The 23,337-nt window shown below is 32.9% G+C and overlaps 3 protein-coding genes across 3 annotated transcripts; 1 reads left to right on the top strand and 2 right to left on the bottom strand.

The window, feature by feature from the left end:
• Positions 1-821: 821 nt before the first annotated feature.
• LOC133196889 (uncharacterized) lies at positions 822-4,527 on the bottom strand. Its single transcript, XM_061332737.1, has 4 exons — positions 4,464-4,527; positions 3,054-3,174; positions 2,777-2,904; positions 822-1,480 (listed from the first exon to the last, which is right to left on the bottom strand). Exons 1-4 carry the CDS (start codon positions 4,525-4,527, stop codon positions 1,230-1,232), a joined length of 564 nt encoding a protein of 187 aa, XP_061188721.1. The 3' UTR covers positions 822-1,229.
• Positions 4,528-5,518: 991 nt separating this feature from the next.
• On the bottom strand, positions 5,519-7,422 carry LOC133196888 (uncharacterized). Its single transcript, XM_061332736.1, has 3 exons — positions 7,201-7,422; positions 6,840-6,930; positions 5,519-6,126 (listed from the first exon to the last, which is right to left on the bottom strand). The coding sequence occupies exons 1-3, from the start codon at positions 7,420-7,422 to the stop codon at positions 5,744-5,746; spliced, it is 696 nt and encodes a 231-aa protein (XP_061188720.1). The 3' UTR covers positions 5,519-5,743.
• A 1,385-nt stretch (positions 7,423-8,807) lies between these two features.
• On the top strand, positions 8,808-20,878 carry LOC133197457 (renin receptor-like). The gene is made up of 8 exons (XM_061333512.1): positions 8,808-8,877; positions 10,096-10,229; positions 10,680-10,820; positions 10,986-11,084; positions 11,496-11,684; positions 14,702-14,851; positions 16,254-16,364; positions 19,454-20,878. The coding sequence occupies exons 1-8, from the start codon at positions 8,820-8,822 to the stop codon at positions 19,643-19,645; spliced, it is 1,074 nt and encodes a 357-aa protein (XP_061189496.1). The 5' UTR covers positions 8,808-8,819; the 3' UTR covers positions 19,646-20,878.
• The last annotated feature ends 2,459 nt before the right edge of the window (positions 20,879-23,337 follow it).

The following is a 23,337-nucleotide window of genomic DNA, read 5'->3' as shown; positions in this document are numbered from 1 at the left end:
TTAACTCCTTTGTTTCATTCAAAATCATAGCGTGTGCATCTAGCAGAATATGAATATAGCTAGAGGATATTCAATGTTTTGTAGTTGGATATGGAATTTATTTCACGAGTGGAGTGGAACAGGATTTTTTTTTTATATATGAAAACTGTTGAGTTAAATTTTTCTTGTTTTTATTGGAATATTCTTTAAAAAGCTGTTGTCCATGACGTCAGTAAGTATCTTTGAGAAATGGTTTTATCAGGGACCTATATACTAATAGTATATAGGTCTCTGATGGTTTTATAAAGTGTAGAAAATTCTCATGTTTACTTAATTTCGATAAATAAGGACCAAAATCTATAAGTATTTTATTTAATATTCAACAAGTTCGGTAAAACAGGCCTAGGGATGAGGGAAAAAACTTTAAACAAGAATAGCTAGTATAATGTACAATACATCTTTTCAACTTTCATACGTTTTGATGTTGGTAACATTTTATAATTTCAATTTCCTGAATGTTATTTTGAGTTCACTTCTTGAATTATAACTCGTTGCCGCGAGGATCGAGTTCAGATAGAGGCTTAATTTGTAGTTCTACATTAATTGGAGTCTGCAGTGTATCTTTGTGGGGATTTCTTTGAAGTTTTTTTTTTTAATTTAGTATATATAGATTAGGATATACCGTAAATCAAATTCACTTCCATTGACTGGAATGTTAAAAGTATATAACTAAAAACTGATTTAAAAAAAATCATCATTAAAACACACCAATCAGAGGTGTCCCTTCCGTGCTTTCATCACAAAACAAACTCACAAAAGACTATACCAAATGTTTTTATATATTTATACGTTTTTCATACACAAGCAATACAAATAAAATGTATTTAAGTAATACATAACTGACAAGGGAGGTATTAATATTTGAGTGATTTTACCAAAGTGCAAAATGATTTTTCATCGGTGAACCCTAAGTACCATTCACTCTAGAATTACGGATACGCAGTCAGTATATTTTCATTTAATATCATTATATACACGGTCGTGTTTACTTAATATATCATTATCATGTTCAGATAATTTTGTTTTAGAGCAGAATAAAAATTCTGTCACAATTTCCCCCAAAATTTTAATAAATATTGCCCTTTAAAGAACCTCTTGATTCCCTAGAGGGGACTTAATCAATCAGTTTTTAGTGCAAAAGTTTCATTAAGTCCCAGAATGCCCTCCATAAACCCAAATCCCACACAGAATCAATAACGTTCTTCCGATATTACAGTATCTTCTCTCTCCTTGTAAGTTGGCGGGGGAGACATCGGGGGGACGGTCTCGTCGTATCCAGGTGGGGGGCATCCGTGTTGTTTGGGAAATGTTTCTGTGTCAATGTCACCATGACGAAAGTCTCCATGAAGGTGACTGGGAGAGACAGGAGAGTTGAACGGTTCACTTCCGGTTTGATATGGATGCATATCACCCATAACCTCTAATTCGTATCCAAACTCGTCTGTAAGAAAAAAAAAACAGATTTCCATCGTCAACTTTGTTTCCCTTATGTATGCAGTAGTGTTGCACTAGCTATTGCCTGCAAATGGTGCTTATGTCTCTTAACTAATTCGATAAAGAGCAATTTCTGAGTACAATCAATTTTCAAATCAATGAAGGATTGTGACCAAACAAGTTAATATTACAAAGATTTCAACAAACTCGTTTTAAAAAGCATATCACAATTTATGTGGTCTTTAAAATGACCTTGTTTGAAAATACAAACGTACAACACATCGATGGGTCGTATTTTAACAAATATTTTCCCATGGCACCAATTTTTTTTTTACACTAATTTGGCAACAGATTGCGAGTTGGAATCCCAAAGAGGGATACGGAAACTGGTCCTTCGAATGAGAGTGTTTAAAAAAACTCATTGCTCACTGACCATAATTGCCATGCAAGTACGGAAGTTGATGACGTCCCAACAAGAAAATATTTCATATAAAAGATATATAAAATAATGTAAAGTTTAGCTCAAGTTTTACTCAAAATCAAGCATTCCAATCAGTTAAGTTAAAAAAAGACTAAAAATTAACTGAAAGTTGACTGAATTGCAGAGCTCTACCATTCAGTCAACTTTCCAAACCTTTCATTAAATATACATTGGACTGGATGGCGTGGTTTAGTTTCATCCTATGTTAGGATATGCATGCACTGACATGTGTCAAGTTCAATTCATGTATTTATTACAGCTTATTATATATTTAGACTCGCGTCTTAGCTTTCGCGCATATTTGATAATGTACCGTAAATCACTTTTTATTCGCGAGAACTTTATTTTCGCGTAATTACGCGAGACAGTGTGCTCGCGAAAATATCATTCTCGCGTATATTAGTATTCCTTAAGATTATATACAGTAGTAACCACAATTCGTGAAAATTTTGTCTCGCCAATAAAAAGTACATGTCTACCTCGCGAAAAAAAAGGTGTTGCAAAAATTTAGTGATCTACAGTGAATTAACATCTCTTCTATGTACATGTACTTATATTTCAGTTCCGGAGATACAGTTTCAAAAGCACAATAGATGTATATTTACACTTATGTCAGATTTTAGAAGCAATACAAATATTTTCAGTTTTCCTGCAAGCATCTTCATTATTTCAAGGCTTTGTCGGATAATCACTAATCCTTGGCATTCTGGAGCTAGTTTCCAAACACAATAGTACAATTTCGCCACATAATCACGAGCATATATCTTTTTCTTCCTTCTTCGGCATAAAACGCACATTAAATATATTTCTGCAAACATATACCTATTTCGGGTTCTACATCGACAAGCTGTTTTGATTTCTTGTTGCTTTGCCAACATATGAACATCACCACGGATACAATGAGAAAGAAGACCAGAGCCCCCACCACACCGCCTACGATGGCGCCCGTGCTGTCAAAGAGAAGCAATACAAGGTCATACACAAGTCTGTACTTTTTACTTTGAGATATAAATCAAGTTTATATTGTAAAACACAGAGTAAAACAGAAAAGCTTAAGGGCGTTAAAGCCAGATTGATTTCAATTATTACACAGGCTTACTTATCCGCGGAGCAGCACTTCCGACTTCGTTCAGATCCACAACAACCGACAGAGCAATACTCGTAGTAAAACAGGGAGCTGTTGGAGGAATAGAAAGTCTTACAAGTGATTGTCAGGGCCCCTGTAATAGGAGAAAATAAAAAGAATTATAAGAAAAGGAACAGTGATAATGCCAAAAAGATATTCCGATATATATATATATATATATATATATATATATATATATATATATATATATATATATATATATATATATATATATATATATATATATATATATATATATATATATATACCTCGCTCCAGGGAAAGCACTGCATGAGCGCAGAGGCCTATTCCTAACTCTTAAAGATCACACATAACACAAACAAAATTTTGATGCACGAATTGATAAATATTTTTTGACTGATTTTGAATAGAAATGACATAAATAACAAATCCCTAAAATATAAAGAAATCGGAAGTTTTCTTTGGTGCTTAGATATATGCTACTTTGTGTTGTTTTCTGTGTAATTCTATATATACTAAATTTTGCACATAATTAATTTAAACATTATGACAAAATCTCAGACTTTACCCGGCAATTATTATTCAGGTAACCTATTTCAATATAAATCTATGAGCAATATCACTGATTTCTGAAACAAAAGTTTGTGTTATTTATCCTTAAGAACAAATATCAGAGATTATTCAGAGAATGCCAATGATCATGGCACTTTGAGTTACATGTAGTGGTGTACATGTAATGGTGGATTGATCCTGGGGACAATCAGAGTTTTGTCCCCTTCGCTAGTACATGTATAATAGAAGAGTATTACGACTTTAGTGAATGTGGGAATTAACAGATTTTATCAATGTTTATTCAACGTACACTGAATACATATATATCTGTCGGAGGAGACTTTTCTTATTTTCCAAACTTTTTTATTCCGTCACATTGTGATGTCATAGGTACAAATACAGTTGGGATCAAACTATATTTAAGTTTTTAAAAAAAATGTGATAAAAAGAATTTCCTAAGTTTGTAATTGTATCCTAAAAGACTTGGGGAGAGAAAACACAAAACTAGTTGTATACATGTGTATGAAATGTTAAAATAACGGAGAGTAATCATGCACAAAGTCCACTGGTACAATACATACTAGGCGCAGAGCAAACATGGACCTCTAAAATATAAAATTCATTTGATGATTCTATACATATTGAATCACTGAAGATTTAAAATCAGTTAGAGGATTTATTCAAAATGATATAAAATGTTAATCCTAAATGTAAGAGTATATAGTGAATTATGAAACCATATGAAGAGAATTATAAAGCAGAAATACCTCTGGGCTTTGATGTTGTTCTAAAAAGGCATATACATGTACCGCAACTTTAGACAGACATATATGTGTGCAAAGTGCTTACCTTCAAAGTAAGCCAGTAGAAAAATCAGTTGTACCAGACAGAATCTACATGGCCACAGCCCCATTATCGGTGTATAAGCCTTGCGTCCCTATAAATTAGTGTTCCTACTTGTAATATGCTTTAGAGGGGTAAAAATATTCGGCTGGCAATTTTATTATTTTCATTTAAGTTACGAATTTTCTGTTTTCTTTTTGGATTTATTTAAATGTCAGAGTTTTCGTGTGTTCAACTTTTTAAGTCTCTGGTCACACTGGATAGTAGGTACATTTAACAACAAACTGTGGGATAAGAACACCCTTCTTATTAATATAAAGAGAAAAACGACTGTAATATATCAGTAGCATCAAGCTCCAACAAGAAACGACTGCATTATGTCCAAGGGCTCCTAAAGAGTAGGCAATTTTGCTTAAAAGGACTGAGTATCATATTTTGGTGAATTACTTGAAAAGTCGAATTTCTCTTTTTAACAATGATGTATCGCATTGTGTTTAGGACCGGTGATTATTAAAAAAAATCCTGATAAAGTTAAATAACTTTTTAGTTTTAGTTTAATTCTGTATGTGCTGGTTTCAATCCAAGGCCTAATATCCTACATCTACATCTCTTGATCTTTAGAGATCCTGGCTAGCAGTTGGTCTTTGTTGCCGATGATGATTAATTCGGACCAATTTTAGCTGTAATTATATTTTAGCGCCATTCGTGCTGCTTCTTGTTCACTAATTTATGTGATTTATAACCAATACAACTCGTTATTTAAAAGACTATAATGCGCTAATTTATGATTGCGCTGCTCAGTGGAAGATGACGATTGTGCTAAAATTTGAGTGCACGTGCACTAGTTAATTAGTTGTTTAATTTATCATTTGTTACAACTTTTTTGTCTTTCAAATAGATTTTTTTTTACATTCTTGAATCCGCCGGTCCTTTTTATCCCAAATCAATTTCTGAGTTTTCTTTTCCCTTATTTTCTTTTGATAAGAATGTTATACAGTTGAAAATAATAATAAATACAAAGACATGTCATTACTTATAACTTTATTATATTATAAAGGGCACTAAAATAAATGATACGTGTACGAAGGACATGTGGGCGGAGCTCGGTACATGTATGGGTACTGTATGGGCATATAATATATACATATGCATGTATTCGTGATTAAAACATAGTCTAAATAAATTCATTTTATTAGTTTTTAAATTTCTTCTGTTAAGAAGAATTCAGGAAAACATATAACAAGCAATAAGAAAGGTTAAAAAGATTTTAAAAATATGTACGTATGCTATCTAATTTGTCGAATTACAAAGGTGTTTTCTGTCGGGTTGCCGTGTATCAGAGATTTCGTGGACTTTGGTGCCAGAGTCACGCCGATTCTCTCCCCTTTCTCTAACCACCTGGAGAGCACTAAGATTTCGCTATGTCCTGCCCATCCCTTCTTCTGCCTCATTCGGTTACAGCCTAAGGTAATTCCTGATGACGTCACAATGCAGCTGTAAATCATGACATCGCCCATGCCTGCCTTAAGATGCGTCTCAATGCTCAGTGTCGAGTGAAGGTCGTAAAAACCACTTTTGGGGATTATAAAGAATCCACTGGAGTACGTTAGTCCTCCCTTGGTGTATGTCTGGTTTTTGTAATTTTTCCATCTTAGAAACTCGTGTCCATCTACGGTGATATGAAAAGTATATGTCCATTGATTTAATTATTTCCAATAAAAAAAAAATACCCAATGCTTTTAAATACCTAATTTAATAAAAATTTAATAGCTATAATAAAACTCTTCGAAGTGAAGTACAAATGAATTGCCATTTAAATCATAAACCGATTAATTCAAATACCCCATAAAGATTTTTAAAAAAATTAATATCAGTGTCTTTTAATATCTAAGCTGTTTAAAAACGTATCGAGGAAATCCCCCGCTAACACCCAAATATCACTACGTGTATATTTTTAGAAACTTCTTATACAACTAAGATATACTAAGTAAGTATTACACAGGTTAACTATTGTAACATATAAAACTCATACATGCATCTCAGAAAAATCATCAACAAATACGTAACTCACTTATCTCAGAAAAAAATAGCTAACTTCAGCCGTGCGTAACTCATATATCTCAGAAAAAATGCTAACAAGTAGAGGCCTACGTGACTTACAATGAAACTGTGTTCTTCGCATGACTGCATGGCATGCATTTTTTACTCTTTTACGGGATAGGGTCACATTTTTTTTTAAAGGTCTACTACATTGTACGAATAATCTATTTTTCAAACCGCAAAATCAATCGATGTATGCATATATATTTAATTAATAGATAAAATAATTTATTTTTTAATCATAATAAGAAAGATTGATCTTAATTCCTATAGCCTACTGACCTGATAACGAAGTCGTGTCTAGAACCATGTACGCCACAGGAAAATTCCCGTGAAACGATTCGTTCCGAGAATATGCTGGAGTGTTGTGTGGCTATGAAAAGATATAAACATGATAAATATAGTTACAATATCACGTTTATAAACTATCCCTTTCCGTAATCTGTATAAACAATGAATTCTTAATCTGCAAAAACTTCAATTCTCAGTTCTTAGATTAGGAGAAAATTGCGGAAGGGTCTCCGTCTATAACGAAATGGAAGATATTTATGGAATTGAACTAGTGTTTAAAAATTGATAACTTTAATTAAGTCATTATTTTTTCCATTCAAATTAATATATACATTATTTATAGAAAACTCACCAATTTCCAGTGATCTTCCAGAGATGTCTTAAAAACATTTCGGACATAGACGAGAACTCCCACAAAAGCAAGAAACGTCACCATGGATACTGCTGCTGACATAATAGACACAATGATGGACTTTCGGCATCTTCTTCGTTTTGTTTTTAATTGTTCTGGAACTGTTTCCTTTGATATTTCGTCTGTTGATAATGCTAATTCCTCGTCAACTAAGAGGGTCATGTTTGGTTGTACTGTAGCTAGAGTCTCAGCACAATTGTTTACAACATGCAGTAGTTATAACCAAATATTGTTCTATTTTTAAATTTAAAAAAAATTCAGTAGCGGTAAGAGCCAATCATTTTCAAAACTTATTTTTGGTTTGCTGAAATTCCCAAACAATTCCATATCTATAAATAAGCACACATACTTGGGGTCTCTCAAAGTTTCGTGTATATATGAATTCGCATCAATTGTTGTCTTTTCAACGAATTTTATTTAAAAGTTTGTTTTGTTGCAAAGGTTATCAATGACAACAAAATTTATTTTTGAATAAAATTTGTGGAAAGAATTTTTTTTCTGCGAAAGTTTTTCTTAATTTCAAACATCTTAAATTGTAATATTTGCCATATTGAAAAAGACAAAGGATCAAACAGTTTGCATTATGCGCATGCATTGTAGTCGCGCTCAGCATGTTGGTAATTCAGTTTTAAAAATGTTACGAATTAGTTAATATTCATTATCATTAGACTTCAAAACATAATTATATATAACAATTGTTGCTTTATTTCCGTTTTTCTGGTGAGATTTAATGTACTAAATTTAGCACTGAATTTTCAGATCTAGAATTACTTTTTGCTTTGGTTTCACTGAGAGTATTATCATGCTAAATTTCAAGTATTTTCTCTTTCGAAATGTTCGGAAAGTTACAGAGCAAAAACTTTAATGAATATTATTTATGAACCTCCACATATTTATAAGCACTTTTTTCTATAGCCTACTAAGAAATTATCCTGTGGGGTATATTTTTATTACAGAGACATGCAGGGAGTAGGGGGGGGGGGGAGGCTGCCACTTCACTTTTTCTCGATATAGTCTTTTACTGCGTTTTCAATCTGAAAATGTACATTGAAAGGCCGGTTGCCTTCACTCTCACCCACCCAACCCCATCCCCGTTTTTTTTTTTTTTTTTTTTTTTTTTTTGCCGTAAAGCAAAAATCTCTCAAATTGTTTTTGTCGGAAAAGTTGTAGCCTAGCTGCCCCCACCCCATCTCCACCCTACCCCACCCCCTCGGATTTTTCTAGTTTGGATTTTTATTTTTTTTTTAAATATATTTTTAGCATTACTTTTATTTTTGCTTGGAAAGGATTTTTCATAAAAGTACCCCCCCCCCCTCCCTTTCAAAAACTCTGCAACCCTTTGCCTGGTCAACATATAGATTAAAAATTATATTCTACTGAACTATAGATGTCTACATACATAAATTCTGTAATTGAAATACTTTGACGTCTAAGCAGTTTAATTTCTGGCTTCTTTCGGTCGTGTTTCTCTCTCTCTCTTCTTTAAAAGAGAAACAAGAAACGTACGAGTTATCATAAATTAATGACATTTGGTCACATGACACATGTTCTCAGTCAAAATGGCGGACAGGGAAAAAGGACTATTAGTGTTCCAATTTTACATATTGATTTTTATAGGTAAAATTTCGTGTTTTACGATAATTATTTAATGATGCTGTTAAGAACTATTCTTGGTATGTTATGAAGAAAAATGTTGTCGATAGAATACTTTCTCGGACGAAAATTTTTAGATGAAGATCGCATTCTTTGGTTGTCACGATCGCATCACCTGACCCAGTCCTTATTAAGTGTATCAGCATTGCTAGGTTGTAAAGACCTATGACTATGGTTAAGTTTAAAATAAATTCCTGATGTTGTATTGCTGTTTTCCTGAATGTTGCGCTGTGTGAATAATGTGTAGATTTAGATTTGTTTTACCATGTGTACTTGTTTACAATAACAGATTACTGTATAGGGGGAAAATAACTCGCGGTGTTAATATTCGCTATATTCACGGTGTTAATAAATCCGTGAATTCAAGAAACGGTGAATAAGTTTTAAATATTTAAACCTTAATGTTTTATTTGGAAATTTGAGAATAGACTATGATAGTTATATAAACATGTACGTTCAATACATGGTCATTCAGTAATTACGAGTAGTACTTGTTATCCAATTATCTTAATTATCACGCTATACTTTAATTCAAATAAGCAGCTTATAACCTGTATTTATCGTTAAAAAGCTGTTTTGATAGATACGTTTCATCAGTCAAAACACATGGGTCATGGGTTTTGATTATTCGTGGATAACGTTACCACTTGTAATTGTTACCTGCATTAGCATTATGCGTATTAGTTTTTATGGAAATTTTGGTTAAAAGAATATCATTCGAATAACTTTCGAACTTGCTGGAAGGATATTATTATGTCCACCTACATTAAAACATTTATTAGCGTCCAGTGTTTTTTTTTTCTCTCGATGCGATGTGTATACCTTCGGAAAGATGTGTACACATGCACTCACCGTAAAAGCAAATAGGAAAGTCATTTGACGTTTATAGTCAAAAAATTTTAATAATGGCACTTGTTTTTATTAATAATCAATTAACTACTAAATCTAATAATTCTATATAAACCTACCCTGTTCGTGAAGTGAATACATAACGCCGATAAATTTCGTTCTTGCTATACTAGCTATGGATTACACGGATAAAGACAAGGGAGTGAACTTTTGTTATACACTGATTCCGCGAATTCAACAAACCGCGATCGTGTCCGAGGAGAGAAAAACGTGAAAATTACAACCCGTGAAATTAATCCCCTATACAGTATTTTTTTTCCTGGTTTATTTTAGGAGTGTGCTGTGGACAGGAGTTAGTGGTCACACATGCCCCGAGTTATGTTACATTCCAGGAACAGAAGGAACCGCTATCAACCAGCAATGTTCCTAATGTCATCACACATACACTTGGTGTTCAAACAGATGGGGTATTGAAGAAAATGTCACATAATTAATGCCATCAGTGCTTTTCACCCTTATTTCAAAAGCAATCTTTTTCATCCACTGCGGGAAGAATTTTACATGATATTTCAAAATCAGTTTGAAAATATGTTTTCTGGGTAAATTAAGAACACATTTCTCAGGGGAAACTGCTTCTACTTGGCTGTAAATATGGGTCATAAAAAGCTTGAATATAGTCAATTCAAACAGAAATGGGATATATACAAGAACGAAATATGAAAATTCCTGAAGTGCAAGATACATATGAAAAATTATGAAAAATTACATTATTCATATCTTTTGATTTTTTTATTTTTATTTTAATTCAGCACAATCCATGCCTTCTAATTAGTGAAGTTAAAATGCTATTTTCTGACAGCCTGCAGATGGCTTGTGTACACTTTATCATTCTTGACTATTTATATTCTTTAAATTAGGATGTCAACTGGAATGGGCTTGCACAGAATTCCTTCTTCAAAAGACCTAAGGCTAATGTACTAGTTTCAATTCTTGGACACAATGACTTAAAGAATAAGCCACTAACTGTCAAAAACATGGCCCGCTTTCCTGTAAAAACAGTAAGTATTTGGTGAAAAATGAAGTTAACTTACACAGTCATCTGATGTTAATTCTTATGTAATGCTTTGGTTGTACCTTGCTACATGAAAGCCTTTCCTTTACTAAGATATACGATACAATGATGTCTTGACCGTCACCAATAAAAGTTCTTCCTTTAATTGTAGGATATTCCTATGGTGGACATTGCCTCTCTGATGAACACACTTCAGGGTGTTTTCTTTGATCAGAGCCCATTGTTACTTGATGCAGGCATGGATAACAATGTAAATATTTAAAGCTGTTTACTCTGCGTTTATGATAATGTGGTAATTTTGAGTATGGTGTATCATTCAAGTACATACTCCTAGAAGAGCATACAGTCTTAATGAATTTAGATTCCATTGAAATATGGTAATTTTATTTGTTATAATTTGTAGCTGTATTCAAATACATACCTCTAGAATACAATAGTACATAGACATAACAGATTTCAGAATCCATTAAAATTACGTGGAAATTTTACAGTGGATTCATATATTTATTGAATATAAATTAAATATAATTCATCCGCAGTTTCACCTTTCATTGTCTATTATAAAACATACATGTGCATGCAAACTTCAAGAATTTTCTGTACATATTTCTTTTGAAGTTTATGGTTCAATAATTGATTCAGAAGTACATGTTTCTTGTAGTTTTTTGATGTCCACTCTGACTTTGATGTTTTCCGTAAACTTCCTGATACATTGAGGAAGATGTCTGACCGGCTGTTGGACTCGGACTCCGTGCTACAGAGACATTCCGTGGGGTCCCTGAACTCCAGTAAACCTAGTGACCTCAAACTGATGGGGGAATTACAGCTGATACAGGATGTAATTAACACGGTAAAGGAATAAATGTATTATAATAAAACTTATTTAATCAATTTAATTAATGCAGAAATAAAAATAAAAATTACATCCCATATACTGTAGTCTGGCAATTAATCACAATGGTTTTCATTTCACTATGTTCGCGATTCATCATTTTCCACGAAATGAAAGCCATCGTGAATGCTATCATTAGTTTTTTTAAAACATTTAAATGCCTATACAAAATTTAAATTTAAATTAATTTCTTGCAGCGTGAAATTAAAACCATCGCGATTGGTACTCTTTGAGAAATTGTGAAATTTTAACACTGTGGAATTAAAAGGACTTACAGTACTTGACAGTTGACTAGCCTTTACTAGGCTAAATTCTGTTTGATAAGTAATTTGTAACATTAATTTATGCTAGTTTGCTTTTTATCTTTAAGGAATTGGAGAAATGCTTAAATTGTAGTAGTTCAAATAACAATTTTTATTAAATTTGTGGGTTTTTCCCACAGTAATGTTAAATATGAAAGGCAAATAAGTAAGATGGCTAACAATTAGAATAAATGTAAGTATTTATTGTTAAAGGTGCTTGGACACAGATTTGAAGTTAATATTTTCTCAAATTTTCTGTACGATTTTCTGACTTATTAGGTCACCTGAGTTTACTCAGGTGACCTATTGCTATCTGTTTTCGTCCGTCGGCGTGCGTCGTGCGTCGTCCGTCGTGTGTTAACATTTGAACATTTTCAGCTTCTTCTCTGGAACCACTGAACCAATTTCAACCAAATTTGGCACATAGCATCTATATGTGAAGGGGAGTAAAAATTGTGAAATTCATGACCCCTACCCCCCTGGGGCCTGAGGGGTGGGGCTAAAACCATCAGAATTAATGCAATCTTTAAAAATCTTCTTCTTTACTCCTGGGCATCAAGCAGGCAAACTGTTGGCATGAATGTAATAAGCATTGAGCCCTCTACCTAAATTGTGAAATTTATGGCCCCAGGGTCAGGGGTTCTGGTGCTAGGGTGGGGCTCTGTTGAATATGTAGTGAAAAGCATTATTCTTAAAAAATCTTCTCCTCTGCTCTTGGGTATTTAGGAAACAAACAATATGCATAGTTATGATGAGGAAAGGTGTCTCTTCTAAAATTGTGAATTTCATGGCCCCTGGGTCAGGGGTTCTGGTGTTAGAGCGGGTATCTAATGGTTATATAGTGAAAATGCATTAATTATTCAAAAATCTTTTCCTCTGCTCCTGGGTATTAAGCCGATGAACTAAGTACATAGTTATGATGAGAAATAGTGCCTCTTCCAAACTTGTGAATTTCATGGCCCAAGGGTCAGGGGTTCTGGTGTTAGGGTGGGGCTCTGTTGAATATATAGTGATAATGCATTATTTCTTTAAAAAGCTTCTTCTGTGCTCTTGGATATTATGAAAACAAAATAAATACATAGTTATTATGATGAAAGGTGCCTCTTCCAAAATTGTGAATTTCATGGCCCCAGGGTCAGGGGTTCTGGTGTTAGGGCAGCGTTCTGTTGAATATACATGTATAGTGAAAATGCATTATTTCTTCTAAAAATCTTCTCTGATCCAGGGAAAACAAACCGAAGGCATAGTTATGATGAATAAGGGTGCCTATTCCTATGTTGTGAATTTCATGGCCCCCTGGTCAGGGGTTTTGGTTTTAGGGCGGGGCTCTAATGATTACATAGTTAAAAATGCAATAATTCTTTGACAATCTTCTCCTTTTCTCCTGGGTAATAAGCCGATGAACTAAGAGTATTGTTATGATATGTAAGTGTGCCTATTCCAAAATTTTGAAATTCATGGCCCCTGGGTCAGGGGTTCTGGTGTTAGGGTGGGGCTCTAATGATTACATCGTAAAAATGCAATAATTCTTTGAAAATTTAATCTTCTTCTTTTCTCCTGGGTATTAAGCTGATGAACTAAGAGTATTGTTATGATATGTAAGCATGCCTCTTGCAAAATTGTGAATTTTATGGCCCCTGCATCATGGTTCTGGTGTTAGGGCAGGGCTCTAATGATTACATAGTGAAAATGCATTAATTCTTTGATAATCCTCTGCTCTCTTTCTGGGTATTAAGTAAGCTTACTAAATGTAAAATTATGAGGAGCAAGTGTGCCTCTTTCGAAATTGTGAATTTCATGGCCTCTGGTTGAAAACATGAATCCATTGTGGCGAAGTTGTTGCATGATACTCAGGTGACCTATAAGGCCCGTGGGCCTCTTGTATGTTGATATAGCATTTCATACTAAAATATAATAAAAATCTTATTTCATCTCCAAGTTATTAAAACTTCGAATTTCTGGACGTGTTGGATTGACACATCCTTGCTCTTTCACATATTTTAATTTTATTCTTAATACTTAAGAAAAGTGGCAATTTTGTTGTGTATTAATGATAAATATTAAAACTATAACCCAGAAAATTCAGAGTAGAAATGTTCGAAAGCAAAACCCACTCGCAGTATTGTAAGTCCGTGCTCAGTGGTGTGTGCAGAGTTTAACAATTGAACACACCCGGTGAATCGTAAACATTAACAATAACAGAGCTCGTGCCCTGTTTACAAAAATAGTTTACGTTTCACGGGTGTATTCAATTTGTTAAACACTGCACACATCACTGAGCACAGACTGACAATACCTGGTGAGTTGGTTTTGCTTTCGAACATTTCTACTCTTAATTTTCTGGATTATAAATGTAATATTTTCATTAATACATAACAAAATCGCTTCTTTTCTTAAATATTAAGGATAAAGTTAAAATTTGTGTAAGTGCAAAGATGTGTTAATCAAACGCATCCCAGAATTCGTAGTTTCAATAATTTCCAGATAAAATAAGTTTTTAATTATATTTTCGTGTGAAATGCTATTGCAATATATAAGTCGTGTTTTCATACAGAAAATTTGAGAAAATATTAAGTTCAAATCTGTGTCTAAGCACCTTTAAGGCATTGTAAGCACACAGTACAGATGCATGTACATCTGTAGATGAATTAAATTTAAAGCTTTCATTTGTAGGTGAGTGATCATCCAGAGATGCTAAAGAGTAAAACCCCAGATCTCTTCTCGTTCACCATCACTGGTCTACATGATATCGTTACCAAACATGGAAGGAAGTGCCCGCAGACAGAGGACGCTCACAGATTGATATCAGACTTTATTACAAAGGTAAGACAAACAACACACAGACTTCAACAGGCTTTTATGATGTGTACAAGTATGATAATCATAGAGGTAGTGGTGTTCCAATCATCGATTATAATCGAAAATCAGTCGATTGCTGGCATAATCCAAGTGCTCGATTACAAATTTTTTATTCTGATTAATCGGGTTATTTATTTTATTTTAAAAGCGTAATAGTTTTTAAGCCAAATATTCCAGCCGCAACTTTTCTATTAACTTATATGCGTATCGTAATGGCACAGACGAAGAGACATTGTATTCATACCTGGGTAACAACGCTCATTCCGGGGTATGGACGTACTTTGGATTCTACAAAATGAGCGTAAAACCAGCTTGACTAGATAGCACATTCTGTCATTAAAATGATATTGTCCTAAGGACTAGGGGTTGTTCCGAGACACAGTTATTCCAACTACAGCTGGACCACCACAGAAAGTAGTTATTCAACCATTCTTACCATTTAATAAACTAAAATTGACAGACTTTGTAAATGTCCGATTATAATTGATAATTAGTTAGTTACAGTAGCCTGATCATCGATTATGAAATTCTTACCGATTCCCATCACTACATAGAGGGTGAACATACTTAAGTATTGACTAGAGTTAACCAAATAACAGATGTATAGTTAATCAATAACAGAAGTTAAGTTGAACGTTTACGGGATTATTTTCACCCCTTGTCAGACCATTCAGATTTGCAAACATTTTGCCCCATTTTAAAATTTGCCCAAAGTTGTGTTTAGGGATGTGCGATTTTATCGGTATACCGGTTTATCACGATTTTTTATTGCGTGATACGTATCGTGACACGGAGACTTAAATACTGGTATTTGGTACATAACTATAAATTCCCGAAATTATTCATTTATTTGTTCAAACTATTGAATGACAATTACAGGAAGTGTAAAAAATTTTGAAAACAGTTAAACAACGGCATCAAAACATGCTTTATATTAAATAAATGAAAATTTAAAAAGTAAAATTATGTTTTTATAGCATATTTTAAAGAAATATTATGGGAATTCATTTGAAATTGTAGTAAAAATTGTGTGTAAAAATATCAGGATTTATCGTGATATTTTTTTGAAAAAAATCGTGATATATCAAGATACGAAATTTTTGCCGATATCCATCCCTAGTTGTGTTAAAGGGAGATAAATCTGTCTTTGTTGAATTTGCCTTACTTTGAATTCACCTACTGACAATGGTGGTAGGTGCAATAATAGATTGCGACCAAAATCTCCCTGTATAAGGCTCTTTTCAGACTGTCTGAATCAAAGAAAGTAAAAAAAAAAAAATACCCCTGCAAATATGTAAATGGAATAGGTATAATTTCAGATGAAAAAACACCTGTAGATATCTAAATGGAATATATATGATTTTAGATGACGGAGGATTTCAAGAAGTTGTACAAAGATAATGTGGTGGTGGAGGTGCTGGCCATTAATCCTGAGAAAAAATACATCAGGAAAACGAGAAGTCTGATGGCCGTGGATGTAAGTAACAGAGGGGAAAGGGGACCAGAGGGTGAAGGTCATACTGCTGCATTGCTGTGATCATTTACTGATGGCAATAAATGGTAGGAACAGGGCATGATGGAGGGGAAGGGGGGCATATTGAGGGATGGAGGTCATACTACTGCATGATTATTCACTGTTGGCATTTGATGTAAGGAACACTAGAGGGGTAATACATAAGCCACAGTGCTGATAATATTGATTGAAGTTTGTGATGTACAAGGGAAGTAACTTAAGAATAACTTCATTTGTTTTATTAAAGTCATACAAGAGGATGGCTGGAGTTTTAATCAGTAAACAATTTACATGGGATGGTACTTTTAATTTATTTTCATGGGTGGGGAGGAAGGAAAAAAAAATAATTTTATGATTGGTTGTCCTCTAAAGAAAGTTTTATTCCCCCCTACATTTTTTGTTGTAATAGTCCTAATCTGTCTTAAGTGAAATCTCAGACAATGCTTCAATGGACGAATTTCACATTCTTAAGAGTTATCTCCCGTTGTCGGCATAACTCTCATTTTTCTCACTTTGTGCTTTGTAAGTTACCTGTAAATATTTTCAACCTTGGTAATGTTATAGAGGGAAAACAGTGCCTTACGCCAGATGACCCCAAATTGACCCCGCAAAGGGAAATAACTTTTATAAATGTGAAAGTCATCTATTTCTCTACAGTTCAATATTTAACGTAGAACCTACGTCGTATGACGTCATACTGAGAAAATCAGTTTAGACAGTCTTTTTGGTGCTAGATCCATTATGACGTCATAATTAATTTAATGTTACTTTTTCCCGTACTTTCTTCAAGAATGTCTCATGTAATGAAGTTACACAACTGTGATAATGTGAATGACATGCAACTATTTTGAAGGAAATCAAACATCCTAAGAAATTTAAATAGTACAATATCTTGATGAAAAGTGTCCGAGTCGAAGATCTGTTAAAAATTGTGTGTAAATTTTGTAATGTCTATCTTGAAATGATGTGCATTCCCTTTCATAATTATTTGTTAATTATTCATAATGGTTGGTGTATAATAATAATGTTTCCCGAAAATATTATCTTTTTAAATAAAAAAAAATACATTTTTTGATAAATATTCACATTGTAAATCTGAATGTAACCCCAAAACAGTAATTTAATAATTAAATCCTGTGTAAGTGCAAAAAGGTCAACAAAAGAAGTATGGATAAATAGAGTGTTCTCATTCGCTTGGGGGAAAGGTATATATTTTAATCACTTTTTGTAATTATTTGGGTATGTTCTTCATCATATTAAAGATTGAAAACATTTTGACAAAGACTTTTGAAAAATATTTACAAATTTAGGTGGTAAATTGACTAAAAAAAAATATTGAGCATATTTGCCTATATTCGTTGAAATGTGGACTTAATCTTTTATGTCAATTGAATAAAAAAGAATTTATTATACCCCACGCAACAAGTTGCGGGGGGTATAATGTTTTTGACCCGTCCGTCAGTCAGTCAGTCAGTCAGTGTGTCAGTCAGTCAGTCAGTGTGTCAGTCAGTCAGTCAGTCCGTCAGTCCTGTTTTCTTGTCAGCGCAACTCCTCATAAACCGCTGCACAGAATTTCGTCAAACTTTGCAGATATATAGGACACAATGTGTAGATGTGCATATTACCAGGAAATTCCGATTCCTTTATTTTTTCTGGGAATTTCGGCACTTCAACTTAGATTTTTGGCCATATCTTGAATATAGAGATGAACAGTTTGTCAGTGTAACTCCTCTTAAACTGCTGCACAGAATTTGGTTAAACTTTGCAGATATTTAGTACACAGTGTGGAGATGTGCATATTACCAGGAAATTCCGATGCCCTTATTTTTCTGGGAATTTCAGTACTTTTCAACTTGGATGTTTGGCCATATCTTGAATATAGAGATGAACAGTTTGTCAGCGCAACTCCTCTTAACCCGCTGCACAGAATTTGGTCAAATTTTGCAGATATATCTTACACAGTGTGGAGATGTGCATATTACCAGGAAATTTCGATTCCATTATTTTTCTGGGAATTTCGGCACTTTTCAACTTAGATTTTTGGCCATATCTTGAATATAGAGATGAACAGTTTGTTAGTGCAACACAAAATCTTGGATAGCTCTCAACCCCCCTCTACCCCTCAAATTGGTGCTTTGCCTTAAATAATTTCATATGTACAGTATATAAACAAATTCATATGACTACATCATAATTTTGTTTCCATCAATTATTTAAATGTGTAAATTATCATGTGTTGGACATGGACTTACACTCATTAACAAATCGAAATCACTGAGGAATTTAATTAACAGTTTGTCAGCATAACTCCTGCACTGAATTTCCTGAAACTTTGTAGGTATTTCAGACATAATGTATGGATTTGTATATTACTAAGAAATTTTGATTCCATTATTTATCTAGAAACTTCAGCCCAGTTAAATTTGTTACATACAAAGATTTGAATTTCCTTATACATGTATTTAAGAAGTTTTGATGTGATGATTTTTTGCAAGTAATGCCCCTTTTTGAATTATTATACTGTGTATTTAAAACATGTTCCATTGTTGAGTTTTGGGGGAGCGTGGGGTATGTGAGCTTGCTCACTTTTTCTTTCATTCTTGAATAATATTGCTTAAAATGGTTCAGTTAATAAAGTCTATAAATGACGATGTTTGAAGAAGTATTTTAGTGATTTATTATATTCTCTTTATGACCAGTACCCCTAAAAATGGCTGAAAATATGTAGTTGCTATGTAAAATTATCCTTCCAAGTTGCACGGACTGCACTACATTTAATAACGAAGAAACACCATATATTTTTAACTGATTGATAAGCGAGAGCTAATTTATCATTTTGAAAAGTTTGAAAATCTTGTGACAAAGACTTTTCCGACATAGGTTCTACCTTAAAGTTTTACAATGTATTCGAAAACAATGTACTGGTATTTAGAGGTCTTGAGCAAAATAAATCTGTAGTAGTCAATTGTCTATCAGGTCAACTATTTTGGCCTTGGTAACTGTTATTGATATTGAGTTAAAGAATGTCTATAAAAATCTTGCTCCGATTTCAGGACTCCGAAGTGAATATCAATCTCTCCAAAGATTACGACGAGAACTACCCTGCCATATTTAACATTATTCTGTGGATGATGATCGCCATGTTTGTCGTCATCTTCGCAGTATCTTACGGAATGTGGAACATTGACCCTGGCCGCGATAGTATTATCTACAGAATGACCACAACCCGCCTAAAGAAGGACTAGTCACTTCCTGTCTCTAGCTATTTCCTGTGATTTACTATCGAATGTTTCTTTCAATATACTGTTCTAATAACAGGGAAATTATGAAAGTTAAAATTAAAATATTTATAAGGTGAATCAATGTACTGAGCCTACATCCCTTCTCTATTGCAACAGTGGAGAGGATATCTGTCATTTTTAATATTTAATTTACGGGGTACAGCAGTGAAATTTTAGATGGAAAAAATACATTTTAAAGATAAGGCTATAAAGTACTCCTGTGTATTGAAGTCCAGTGTGTAAATGCTATGAACAAATCTAAACTTGTTTTTATTCAGGGAGGGTGCTCAAGAATGGGGCCATTTTCTCTAGGTCCCTTTATACGATATTGAACCAACAATTCCAGCATGTTAGTATGTTACGAAATTTACAATATTGTTTGTAGAATGTGTGTGTATAAACACTTTTTGCAAAGTTCTAGTCTAGTTACTAGTGAGGGTATTACATGTTCTGTATGTTCTTGTAGTTAGTCAATGTGGATTCTTTTATAAAAAAGGATTGATTACAAAAAAAATTGTACTTTCTCTGTATCAAATATAACAGCACAATATTTACATGTATTATTATGGGTTGGAATTGAAGATTGTGATAAATCACTGAGGATTGTATTGTAGGTATCTTACATGGTATACAGGGACATTTTTTTTTCAAATTTTGTCTTATATTTTGATTCAAACACTGGAAAAAAATGATATAAAGTTTTATCTTCAGTATAACATATCCAAAGCTTTTATGCTACTTGTAAAATACTAGAAACAGATTAGTAGAAATGAAACTTGAGCTAAACATTTAATTCGTAGGATTCAGTAACAGAGGATTCCAATGTGACCTTGTTCCTTATACATGTATGTTAAATTGAGAATGTATATGGCATCTCATGACACTGTCTAATTATGTATTGACTGCTGTGATGTGTACATTAGAAAGGGGAATTTATGGAAATGTTAATTCAGCATGATCATGAATAACATGTACTGTCCCCCCCCAAAATGCTAACTTTTGCAGTTGGAAATCAGTTTTGTGTGAGTACGAGTGTGATTTTTGCTAGAGAATATTTGTGTTTATTAGGTTTGTAAGTGTAACATGTGTGGGTGTTTGACTGTTGTGGTAATTTAATTATCTGTTGATGTAGATATCTCCTAAATATGTAGTAAACAAGAGTATAAACAGATTGAATAAATATCTATGTAAACTTAAGCTTGGGTTATAATTATTTATCTTTTAGGCCAACTTTAAAATAATGTTTGTTTGCTCTCCCCCAACTCAAGTTGAAAAAAATTGGGTCGGCAGGTAGGTGGGAATTTTTTTCCTGGAAAATTTCAACATCAATGCTGAATTTTCCAAATCTTTTTTCTGAAATGCGTAAAAAAAAAATTCTGGAGGTTAAAGAAGTTTGAGCCGGGCCATTTCTAGCCAGTCGGTAGGGAGAGGGCAACCAACAATTTTTTTAAAGATAGCCTTATATGTATTGTGATAACTCGCACCATTCTCTTATTCTGACAAATTCGTCTAGAGATCAAAACAAATTATTGAATATACAGCAGAATATGTACTAGGAATTTACACCTAACCAAATGAACTGAAACACTGATCCAGTGTTTCAGTAAACAAGACGTGAAACAAGGAGATATTTTTAATTCTTTTATTGCTAATTAAGCTAGGTGATGTGTATACATACATATAAAGGTATTGCACTGACATAAACAATCATCTTAAACAAAAAAAAACTGTCTTAAAAATAAATACTGAAATGATAAGTTTTGCGTCTAGCATTAAGTACATAATTGTGTATATATATCTGAATTATTAATTATTTTATGATTGGTCCCATTTCTGATATGGCACAAAAAATATGGATATGCTAAATAAAGACGACAATTTTTTTTATGAAAAAAAAAATTGAAATACATGTAGTACTGTTGCATTGTAAATAAACCTTTCATGATTTTTGCAGTCACATGCAAAATAAACAAAAAAAATCAGTAATTTTGTATTTTTTTCAAGACAGACATTCTTTTTTATGTAGACCAAGGACTATTTTTAGAAAATTTCTCAAAGTGCATGTAGCTTGCATGTTTAAAAGAAAAGCAGGTTTTTCTATAATGAACAGGTGCCAAGCTCTATTAATTATTAATTCAGCTGACACCATTGGCTTACTGTAGACATATTAAGTCATTTTTGATAGTGTAGCTGAGATCATTGAAAGTCTTCAAACTGATCTAGTAAATCCAAAATAAATGAACCATGGCAATATGGATCATGATTAAAGTGACCCTTAACCCCCCCTCCCCCTTAAAAAAAGAAAAAAAAAAGAAAAGAGGTTAATGGACCATAATGCTCACATGAGTCACTACGACAGAACTTGCAACAAGTTAGAACAATTGCTATTTGGTGTCTTGAACATTAATATCACCAATACAATGGATATGTAGAAATGAGCTGGAAGACCCAACCACTTTTCTTTAAAGTATTTTAACTTTAATATCTTAAATGCTTGGATATGTAAGTTTTTTATTGGTCCAGTTGAGTTTTAGATGACAAGGTTCGACTGTAAATTGTGTGTTTCTAATAGATATTTTTTGTTCATAATGAGATGACAATCAATTTTGGAGTATATGGTAATTATCCCTCTTCTAAATCAATATATACATATAAATCCATTTCAAAAATATGCCTTGCCATCCATAATGATAAGTGATGACCAAACAAGGATATAAAGGAACAGAGAGAGGTTCTAGGAGAGGAGGTGTGGTTATAAAGGTATAACCCCCTGAATTTCTGAATTTACTGGTGTTGTAATAGTTCAGAGGCTAAAATGTACCTCCTCTCCCTTCCTTCCATTAGTAAATTCAGATAACCTAAAAAATAGTAAATCAAAATGAAATGATTAACAATAAATAACGGAATGCATCGGATTGGACAAAACAGGAGTATTAATATCATCAAAAATCAAAAACATGTCTTAATTAATCTAGCATGATAATAAATAGAAACTAATTCTATACAAAAACACACAGTAGATGGATTTCAAAATTGAAAAATTTGCAAAAAAGATTTGCTACTGATATAGTTAACTGATTAATAATTGGAATAAAAACCAAATTCACTAAAAAAAATTTCCAACATTTTGCAAAAAAATGTTTGCTGTATAAAATAAATTGTATGATTTCAGACAATAAGATGATAATTTATTTTCCAGAAAAAAAAGTGTATGTTGTGTGTCTATTTATTGTCTGGGAGTACAGTCTTCTAAAACGTGTAACCACAAAATGTACATTCGTACTCAAAGATGTACAAAAAAAAAAAAAAAAAAAAATCCCAACTAAATTGCTAAGTTCAATAAGTACCAATTAACACATCCTGGATTTTATCCATTCTTTAGAAGATATTTTTAGCTTTGTGTTTTGTTAAAATTCTATAAAAAAAATTTTATAGGACAGCATTTACAAAATTTTTACAGTTGATAAAATACCGATTTCACAATAGAAGAGATAGTTCTTTAGCTTTATAGAACAACTGTATTAGTAATCTATATGAATATACAGCAAAATGGATCAATTATAAACTATTTACTCCCAGCTGGAAAATATGAGCTAAAATTTGTGTTCAAAATTTGTGTGATTTACTGCAACCTATGAATAAATTCTTTATATCAA

This window comes from Saccostrea echinata, unplaced genomic scaffold, assembly GCF_033153115.1.
Source record: "Saccostrea echinata isolate AGI-Se365-2 ecotype Australia unplaced genomic scaffold, CSIRO_AGI_Sech_v1 ptg000030l, whole genome shotgun sequence".
NCBI classification, from domain to species: Eukaryota; Metazoa; Mollusca; class Bivalvia; order Ostreida; family Ostreidae; genus Saccostrea; species Saccostrea echinata.
The sequence above is the reverse complement of the archived record's forward strand: the minus strand, read 5'-3'. Positions and strand labels throughout refer to the sequence as shown.

Excerpts from the sequence above, each read along its gene's own strand:
- LOC133196889 (XM_061332737.1), bottom strand. The coding sequence starts at position 4,527 with ATGGGGCTGTGGCCATGTAGATTCTGTCTGGTACAACTGATTTTTCTA. Across the intron at positions 2,905-3,053 it reads AAGTGCTGCTCCGCGGATAA|CACGGGCGCCATCGTAGGCG; the intron begins GTAAGCCTGTGT and ends TCTCTTTGACAG. Across the intron at positions 1,481-2,776 it reads CGATGTAGAACCCGAAATAG|ACGAGTTTGGATACGAATTA; the intron begins GTATATGTTTGC and ends TTTTTCTTACAG.
- LOC133196888 (XM_061332736.1), bottom strand. The coding sequence starts at position 7,422 with ATGACCCTCTTAGTTGACGAGGAATTAGCATTATCAACAGACGAAATA. Across the intron at positions 6,931-7,200 it reads TGGAAGATCACTGGAAATTG|CCACACAACACTCCAGCATA; the intron begins GTGAGTTTTCTA and ends ATCTTTTCATAG. Across the intron at positions 6,127-6,839 it reads AGACACGACTTCGTTATCAG|ATGGACACGAGTTTCTAAGA; the intron begins GTCAGTAGGCTA and ends ATATCACCGTAG.
- LOC133197457 (XM_061333512.1), top strand. The coding sequence starts at position 8,820 with ATGGCGGACAGGGAAAAAGGACTATTAGTGTTCCAATTTTACATATTG. Across the intron at positions 10,230-10,679 it reads TTGGTGTTCAAACAGATGGG|GATGTCAACTGGAATGGGCT; the intron begins GTATTGAAGAAA and ends TCTTTAAATTAG. Across the intron at positions 16,365-19,453 it reads GAAGTCTGATGGCCGTGGAT|GACTCCGAAGTGAATATCAA; the intron begins GTAAGTAACAGA and ends CTCCGATTTCAG.